The 9,975-nt window shown below is 40.5% G+C and overlaps 1 protein-coding gene across 2 annotated transcripts in view; it reads left to right on the top strand.

Annotated features, from left to right (window-relative positions):
* The window catches only part of Map2k4 (mitogen-activated protein kinase kinase 4), a 96,413-nt gene extending 86,951 nt beyond the window's left edge, over positions 1-9,462 (top strand). For both annotated transcript variants that reach the window (XM_038328120.1, XM_038328121.1), the window contains 4 exons: positions 898-975; positions 3,603-3,751; positions 5,829-5,874; positions 6,915-9,462. In XM_038328120.1, coding sequence (XP_038184048.1) covers positions 898-975; positions 3,603-3,751; positions 5,829-5,874; positions 6,915-7,028 — 387 coding nt within the window. In that variant the 3' untranslated portion in view covers positions 7,029-9,462. The remainder of the gene's footprint in view (positions 1-897; positions 976-3,602; positions 3,752-5,828; positions 5,875-6,914) is intronic.
* The last annotated feature ends 513 nt before the right edge of the window (positions 9,463-9,975 follow it).

The following is a 9,975-nucleotide window of genomic DNA, read 5'->3' on the forward strand; positions in this document are numbered from 1 at the left end:
TTTGATTTTTCTTACATGCTTCATAGGCATGTATCTATAAAGGTAATTCAAGTAATAAATTAGTATTGCTATTTAATTCTTACTGAGAAGAATTAAAGGGTGGGACATACAGTGACGACAGTTCCTATTGTGCCTTTTTTGTTTCAAGTATCTTGTGGTCATTCTTAACTCATTGAGTAAAGGCTGAGAATCCTCCTGCTCCTTCCTATTTACCAACATTTGCCTCAGCTTTGCCAGTGCCTTGATTATTTAGGGGAGAAACTCAGAAAGACCATAATATAGTCCCCATGTTAGTTAGGGTTACTGTTGCTGTGATGAAACACTGTGATCAAAAGTGAGGAAAGGTTTATTCACTTCCACTGTTCATCATCTAAGGAAGTCAGGGCAGGAACTCAAATAGGGCTAGAACCTGGAGGCAGGAGCTGATGCAGAAGCCGTGGAGGGGTGCTGCTTACTGACTTGGTCCTCATGGATTGCTCAGCATGCTTTTTTATGGAACCCAGGATCACTAGCCCAAGGATGGCACCACCCACAATGGGCTGTCCCTTCCTCCACCCTCCACATAACTAATTAAGAAAATGCCTAATAGCCAGATCTTATGGAGGCATTTTTTTCAACTGAGGCTCCCTTCTCTCTGACGACTCTAGCTTGTGTTGAGTTGACATAAGACTAGCTAGCACAGTCTTTCTGACATAGCCATTGAGTTCAGTGGAGTCTTTTGTTGGTTGGTTGTTTCTAATGCAGTGGTGTTTTCCTGTTACTCCCAGCCTGGTTTGGGGCATGAATTCTTCTAGGATGGTGCTGAGGTTTTTGTTTCCTTTCCCAGCTACTGCTTCCATTCACCTGCTTCTTTAGGGTTCACATAATAAATGACTTTGACTTCTCTTTGTATTCCAGCCTGAAAGAATAGACCCAAGTGCATCACGACAAGGGTATGATGTTCGCTCTGATGTCTGGAGTTTGGGGATCACATTGGTATGTTTCTGTTGGCGCAACTTTGTCATAGTAATGTAACAATAAGAGATTAAGATGTAAAAATGTTGAAAAGAGATGAGAAACTTCATGATTTATAACAAGCAGCAGCTCTTCATCTTTATCTAGAGACTATCTTGATATTTTGGTTTAATTTTAAATGAATCTGCCTTAGCTTGGAGTGCTTTAGCACAATACCATAAGTTAGTTATCTTAGTAAGACCAAGAATTTATTTCTTGCATTTCTGGAGACTTAGAAGTCCAAGGTCAGGGGTTTGACGTATTGTTATAGCAAAAGAGGTGAGGAACATGACTGTCTAAGGTCTGCTTTGTAAGTGCACTAATCTTGTTTGTGAGACACCAAGCACTCTGATGACCTAGTCACTTCTTTAAACCCTGTCTCATAAGGTTGTCACCTTGGGTCTTGGCTTCTAATAAGAACTTTGAGGGGACATAGTCAAAGTCATACTTTTTTATGTCCTCATTTCTTCTCTAAAGTTTATTTTCTTGCGTTTACTATCGATCCGGACTTTGGTAAGATTGTTGTTTGTTTCTGCTTTTGAATAGCCTTTCGTAGCTTCTTCTACATTATCTGTGAAATTTCTGTCCCATGTCGGTGAGACAATGTAAAATGCCTCTTCTTTCATTTTCTTCCCATTTTCAATTTGAGCCAAGACCCCTTAGTTCAGATTTAGAGCAATGAGCCTTTTGAAGCTCACCAGTCTTGTTTTTTAAAATTTTAATTTTTTCCCCTATAATCAGAATGACATGGCCTTGTTAGTTTTGGTGAGAACTGTTGACAGACTAATGGAGTCTCTCTTATAGAGGGGCTAACAGTTTGCCTCTGCGGGTCTGCAGCTGTCTCCTCTTTTTCTTGTCATGAAACCAATTCACAGACTATAGGCAGACCTATTGCTCCCACTTAGGTGATTGTTTGCATGGAAAGCATACTTTAAATTCAGAAATACCTCCCTGCGTAAAAACAAAACAAAACAAACAAACAAAAAGGCATAACGACCTGCATTTGCGATGTTAGAGCTGGGAGGCAGAGACAGGTGACTCCTTGGGGTTTACTAGTCAGTCAGTCTAGCCTCTTTGGTGAATTCTTGGCCGTAGAGAGACCCTGTTTCAGAAAACCAAAATAGATGATGCCTGAGGAACAATATTCAGAGTTATCCAGTACCGTCCATACACCTATGTGTGAATGCACATAAACATGTTCATGTGCACCTGTATACATACAGATACACTCGTGTACCTGCACACATACACACGTACGCACGCACGCACGCACGCACGCACGCACGCATGCACGCACGCACGCAAACAAAGCCTTGTGCACCTATGTACATACACCCAGAGCAAGTATACACTTCCTTACTAAAGAGAAATTTTGCTTTTGTTTTGTTTCATTGGAGAGGAGAAGTGGCAATTGTACCAAGGCCTTAGGCATAGTAGATGAGAGTTCTATCACTGAATTACACCCCACACCTGTGAAAAGTTTTAACAGAGAAACAGCTGCTTTAGCAAAAGCTTTGTTTGGAAACAGTGTTTCAGTCCTTAGAATCTTCTCATTGCTGATTCTTCTAGGATAATCTTAAAGAAAGTAGTCCCTCACCATAGAAGGCACAGACTTCTTGTCCAGCCTGTTCTCCAGAGTGAACCTAGGAAGGTTATTCCTTACAGTAAAGGTTAACCTTTCAAAGCATTTTTAGCTTTACTGAAAAGAAACTTCAGCCAAAGCTATGATCATTTCCTCCCTCATGCAGGCGTGTGTGTTGGCCTTCTCACTTCCCTGTGCACCTGTGGAGACAGCAGTGAGCTGACAGCTGTTCTGAGGAGAAAGTGAAATTGGTTTTCTAAGAATGTTCACTCTTATGAAGCATTCTCTGTACAAGTTGGGAGCTTCAGCCTCATCTATCAGTTTTTTGCCAAAAGCACATAAGATGTGATTCGTGATGCATGTAGTAAATTAGTTTCATATCGTGGGAAAGTGTACAATTCCTTATTTTTCACTGAATTTCAGAACAGAGCCAGGGAATGTTAGACATAATGGTTGTTAGCAAAGTTTTAGGACCACAATACTGTTTAGGTGTGTATTGTATGCTTTAATGACATTGTTGTGTTCCCTTTATTGGGTCTTTAAATCTGAACTGGTTTCTTCAGTAATTATAGTCTGACTGTGGTTGAACTATAGGATTTGCATACTGTTTTCTCTGAATTCAGACTGGATTTTTATTTGTTAAATGTTCTTTTTACTTTATAAAAGGATCTGGCCACTGTTGGTACTGAAAACTCCTATGCAAGTGACTACAAAATGTGAAACTGTTTGCTGTAGATGTCTAGACAGGCCTCCCAGAGCCTTCCTACAATGAGGTTGGGCCTGCATTATGGAGGTGTGCAGAGTTTGGCATTTCCCTGTAGTCCAAGACTTGAGTTCAGTCAAGGCACACTTCTCTACATTATGTCCTTTACTTAGCCTCATGATCCAGGGATTCCTCCCTAACCTCACAGAGTTTGAGGGAGGGCTTTAAAAGAGTTTTGCTGGGTGTTTGGATTGGCATCACTCTTCCAGTAGGGAGTAGTAAATCATGCTTGGTGTCTTTCTGTTTCCTTTTTGTTCTCATTAGTACGAGTTGGCCACAGGTCGATTTCCTTATCCAAAGTGGAATAGTGTGTTTGATCAGCTAACACAAGTGGTGAAAGGAGACCCTCCACAACTAAGTAATTCCGAAGAAAGGGAATTCTCCCCCAGTTTCATCAACTTTGTCAACTTGTGGTAAGTACTTTATTTGCTAAATTCAGACACATATGGCAGAACAGTCAGTTGGGCAACTTAATCTCCATTACATGGATGCTTTGTATAGGAAAAGAAGTCCTTTGTTACATTACCCCAGCTAGGACTATGGATTACTGTAGTGTGGAGATTCCAGCCACAATGAAGAGACATTGCCCTCTTATTCTACACAGGTATTGGTGAAAAGCAGCTGTAGGTGGTGGAGAAGCAGCTGCCTCCAGATCACCAGTTTCTGGTATAAGTTACCATGTTAAATGCCTAGATGAGACTGGTAATTTTATCCTAATGAGATTATGCCAGGATCACCTAGATGCTTTTACTGTTCTCACGAGACCAGACTTTAAAGCTTGGATCTCTACTTTGATAAAACCTAGAGCATAGTATGGGTATCAGTAGTAAGGCCAAGCCCAAAATTTAATTGGTTAAAATGTACATATTGGCTCTTTCTAATCCTATTACAAAGAAGACATGAACTCCATGCCTGTTATATTGTCTACTGTGTCAGATCTTTTACATGTACATGGCACCTGAGAATAAATGTATGTAGGGCTAGGGAGATGGCTCAGTGGATGAAGCACTTGCTTTATAGATATGAGAACTGGAACTCTCTAATCCCTAGAACCCATTAAAAGCCATATGGGCAAGATGGCCTGCTTGTAGTGCCAGCACTTCTATGTGGAGACAGGACAAATTGGTTAATTAGACAACAGATTCAGTGAATTCTGGATTCAGAGAGAGAGATCTTTCCTCAATAAATGAAGTAGAGAATTATTGAGGAAGAAATACGCCAATGTCTGCCCTCCACATACAAATTATGCACATGTATCCACACACGTGTGAACATGCATACATATATGCATACAGAACACTAGCAAAGAATAAATGTATATAGACATAGTTGGTAGTGTTGTCTTCTGTTTTAAGTAGCATTTTTAGGTTAGCCTTTAAAAAGTTTGATAATTGCTCATTTTATTCAGCATGATTTAAACATTCCTTATTTACTCTTGAGCATGCTTTTGTTTTATAGGAATGCTATCTCTCTGTACCCTGCGTTTTATAAAGCTTCTATTGAAGGGTCTAACACTGTCCTCTTTCTGAATAATGAGAAAACATTTGTTGATTGGAGTTTTCGAGTCTGTTTCATCTTCTCTGACCAAATTCTGCTGGTAGTGATCTTTCAAAGGGGAAAAGAATGTCTCAAGAACTAGATAGAAGAAAGCTTGTGATGACAATTGGCCAGTTCCCTCTCATCGCTGAAAAACAGTTTATTGTTTACCAATTTGCACATATTATAGGCACTTGTATAATTCCATAAACTTGGCCATTCTGTATGTTTTATTTTAATAAATATTTGCTTAAAAGAATCTAATGTATATTACAGACTATTTTTAAAATTTTATTTTATGTGTTGTGTGCTGCCAACAGATGTAGAGGTCAGAGAAAACCTTTTAGGAGTTCATTCTCATTTCTGCCTTGCTTTGTAGGGTGGGATCTGTTGTTTCTGCCACTATGCTATGTACTCCAGGGTGGCTGGTCCACAAACTGTCTCTGTCTCCCATCTCTTGGGAGTATAGGGATTGCACATGGAAAGCTATTGCACATGGCTTTTTACTTGGGTTCTAGAGATTTGAATTTAAGGCATCAGGCTTTCAGGACAGTGCTTTCCCCCACTGAGTCATTTCCCAGCTCTACTTTTTTTTTTTTTTTTTTTGATCCCTAGACCTCCTCTGTGGTTTTATTTTATATGTGCGTGTGGTGATTACGTTTCATTTTCTCATTGTTTGCCTCTGTGCCCCAGTAGGTAGTTGTGATGAATATGTATCCCATGTTTTTTGTTTCTTATGTATGTCAAAATCACTGTCTAGATCATTATATCTACAATTGAAGGATTTCTGTACTGTCCTCATAAGTGCTTAAAGCCTTATATAACCAGGCTGGCCTTGAACTTTCTATATAGCCAAAGATGACCTTGACCTGGTCCTGCTTTTCATCTGTAAAAAGCAAAATAATTGGGTCAATGTGACTTCATCTTAACACTATTACTTTTATGTTATTTTAGCCTTACGAAGGACGAATCCAAAAGGCCAAAGTATAAAGAGCTTCTGGTGAGTATGGACCTGTAGTTGGTTCAGTAAGCAGCGTGTGCCTTCAGAGAGAGGCTTGTCCTTGCAGAATGTTTCAGACAATAGGCTTTAGACAGAGGAAACTTGGTGGCTACAATTTTCCTAATAATTTATTAGTTCATTCTTCATAAAAGGAATTTGGAAAATTCTCCTAAAGCATATCATTGCATAGTCTTAAATATATGTAATTCCTCTGTAAGAAAAAGTTAGTGGAAATTTTATTCATTATTTATTGCTGTCCCTCTGCTAATGTACATCATTCTGGCAATTCACATATCTTTGAGAAGTTCTCATGCATCTCATGATAAGCAGTCTCCTTTGTGTGGCTTTCCTCTGAGCAGAGAAGTGAGTATTGTCTGTGGTCCAATGAAGTGGGAATGTTTTAAGAAAAGATTAGATTGCTTATCACATTTAGGGCTTTCCAAGACTGTTAAGCCAGTTTGTGGTCAACCCAGCAATGACTGTAAAGATAATCCAAGTGCTATCACCAGAGAAATTAGAAATTGTTGTTTATAGTGATAGAAATAAAAGAGGGGGGTTGGTGTAGTAGATTGTAGGCTATGGACTCTAGAGAGCACAGGGAAAGTTTCTTTTGGCTTCTTTTTGAGTAGAAACCAGAAGGTTTGAAACTGAAAAACCCTTTGGAAGATCCTTGAGCTACCAATAGGGGATGTGGAGACTTGTTTTCTCTGGTGTCCTAAGAGGCTGGACTGAGATTCCTGTAGTTCTTGGCTCTCATATGGTGTGACTGCATGCTGAGGAACCAAGAACTCCATTTTCTTCCTCAGTGAATACTTTATATATGCAGGTAAATTCTGAGACTCACTGCCAGGGTGGAGCCTCCAGGTGGTAACCCAGTATGTGACATCTAGGGTGTTCATGTGATCAGTGCCTCTTCTATGGTCTACTGAGGCTGTATGTGGTTGGGAACTTGTAGTTCTGTGCTGTATAGAATGAGAAAGGTTGAGTTAGGGCTCTGATATAAATGTTTGATGCTTTTTTTCTGTTCAATTTTCTTGCAGAAACATCCCTTTATTTTGATGTATGAAGAACGTACTGTTGAGGTCGCATGCTATGTTTGTAAAATCCTGGATCAGATGCCAGCTACTCCCAGCTCTCCCATGTATGTCGACTGATACTGCTGCTACATCAGACTTTAGAAAAAAGGGCTGAGAAGAAGCAAGACGTAAAGAGTTTTCATCCTGTATCACAGTGTTTTTATTGCTCGCCCAGACACCATGTGCAATAAGATTGGTGTTCATTTCCATCATGTCTGTATACTTCTGTCACCTAGAATGTGCATCCCTGTAATACCTGACTGATCACAGTGTTAGTGCTGGTCAGAGACCTCATCCTGCTCTTTTGTGATGAACATATTCATGACGTGTGGAAGTCAGTACGATCAAGTTGTTGACTGTGATTAGATCACACCTTAAATTCATTTCTAGACTCAAAACCTGGAGACACAGCTACTGGAATGGTGTTTTGTCAAACTTCCAAAGCCTGGAAGGACACAGTGATGGATGTACTATGTCTGAACATAGAGACTTGGGCTTGAGTGAGAAGAGTTTGCACAGCCAGTGAGACACATTGCCTTCTGGAGCTGGGAGACAAAGGAGGGATTTCCTTTTTTTTTTTTTCACCAAGTGCAATAGATTTCCTGATCTGATATTCTGTTGCTTTACAGTCACAGTTGATGTTTGGGAATTGATGTGCTCAGCCAGATTTCCTGTCCAAAATATTATGTTAAATTAGAATGAATCTATCTTTACCAAAAACCATGTTGCTTTCAGAGAGGTGAACATTAAAACACTGAGACGGGACAGAATGTGTTCTTTGTCCTTTTCCAGCCCTGCTCTTCACTGGAAAGGTACAGGAGTCTGCCACTTGTCATAGAAGGGTGCTGCCAACTTGTTGCCCTGCCTGCCACCAACTGCCAGAACTGAACGAAGGAAACAGTACTGAAGGCAAAGTTTACAGATGTTTTTGATTCTGTTATCTTCTCAAGAACAGTTTGTAGCAGCTATAGATTTTCCCTTGGCACCAGGCCTGGTACTTGAGCCATTGTAACTTCCTAACAGGGAGAAGTAACTAGTAGCAATGTGCCTTGATGAATAGATGATTTCCTGAAGGCAGCAAAACACCAAATCACAATTCTTTGCTTCTTGCCATCATGGGCCAGGTCTTCAGTTTCTATTTCTTTTTTTCCCCTACAAACTGTTGTCAGCACATGACTTTTGCTCAATCCAGTATTTCGCTTGTTTTTCACATTTGGAACTCCGACGTTGCCAGGGATGCTACTTACCAAGGATTTGTAACCCTGAATCTCTCTTGTGTGCTTGAACGCTTGAAAAGCTGAGACAGCCAGGCTCAGTTGATGTGGTAGGTAAAAAGAGCAATCTGTTAGAGAGGCACATTTGAGCAGAATGAAGATCTGAAACGATAGCCTTTCAGATAGGCATGCCACCTGTTGGGGCCTCTACCGTTCATTATCTCCCTTGGATGTGGATTTTACCCACCTCTGCCCCACAAAAAGGCAAAATGTAAAGGAAGCCACTTCACCTTATGTGCTGCTTGTCTTCACTTACGCATTGGCCAGGCACTGAGCATCGGGCTTTGCATAGCAGTTAATCAGCACTACAAGTTGGCCTGAGATGCAGGTGATGCCCTTACAGAATCAAGCACTGGTAGGTACTGCTATGTCTCCCAGAGTGGCACTCATTAATACTATAAAACAATACAGGGAGAATGGTGCTCTTCAAAGTTACATCCCTATCCATTGCAGAATTTAAAAATGGTTTATCTCTTGGTCAGCTTGCCTGTTTTCCCCATTTTCTACCCCTGAGCCCTTAACCCTTAGATTCTCTGAGTTTCACTAGGAGACATTATTCTATGTCTTCCTTAAGTTGTACCAAGCCATCATCCTCCATTGCTCCCAGGACTCAAGAGGAATTTGTTTCTATGCTGTCAACTTCCTGTCTGGCTCAGTATAGCCTCACTCTGCCATTATGCAAATGGAGATCAAAGCAGTTCTGACTGTCCAGGAGCTATCTCACTTTCTGCTGTGTGGGTGACCACATAAAAAAAAGGCAATTTTAGTGTATTAATCATAGATTATTATAAACTATAAACTTAAGGGCAAGGAGTTTATTACAATGTATCTTTATTAAAACAAAAAGGGTGTATAGTGTTCACAAGCTGTGAAAATAGTGAAAGAACTGTACATTGTGAGCTCTGGTTATTTTTCTCTTGTACCATATGAAAGTATATAAAAATATCAAAAAAGCTGATGTGCAGGGATTTTGCCTTATTTGTCCGTAGAAATGTAGCTCAGTAACATAACTGCTTCTTGGAGCTTTGGAATATTTTATCCTGTATTCTTGTTTGAATCCTTCCTCTATTTAAGACATAGCCATGGAATCCACATGTTTATGGAATAGTCTACCCTTTGCCTGCAGGTCAGTTGTAATAAATCTAGGATGTAATGATGACCTTGTAATTTGATTTTCTGCAGTCATACCCTGAAAAAGAAAGTCAAGAAAAATGGCATTAAATTGTCTGTGCATTTTATATGGAGGGTAATTATCTCCTTCCAGAAGTTTCTGGTTCTTGTCTTTTCCTCCTCTTTTTCTACTTGTCCCCTGACCACGGAGGTAACAGTGCCACAGCTTGCTTTTTTTCAGCAGCTGCGGTGCAGTCTTTCCAAGCTTGTGCTTGGTTGGGTGTCTGGACCTGCCTTGCTGCAGAATGCTGCTGCTGCTGCTGCTGCTGCTGCAGGAAACAGGGGCAGTTCTGCATGTGTCAGAGTTGACAGGTGTTGCCAGCCAGGCTCCTGGTGCTCAGACTCCCAGGTGAGAGGTTAGTTGTATTCTCTCACTGCTTCCTGAGAAGAGAGCAGAGTAAGGGGACTTCTAGTGTAAAAAGAGCTTTAAGGGTCATGCCTGGGGAGCTTATGGGGGTAGGGAGTAATGAAGGTGAACAAAAAGCCAGAGGAGCCTGGAAATGGCTGAATTATTCTGTTATGCTAACATGGTGCCTACTTGATTTTAGAGCTTAGTTCAGCACTGTGTCCTGTCCTCCCAG

This window comes from Arvicola amphibius, chromosome 4 (assembly GCF_903992535.2).
Source record: "Arvicola amphibius chromosome 4, mArvAmp1.2, whole genome shotgun sequence".
Lineage (NCBI taxonomy): Eukaryota > Metazoa > Chordata > Mammalia > Rodentia > Cricetidae > Arvicola > Arvicola amphibius.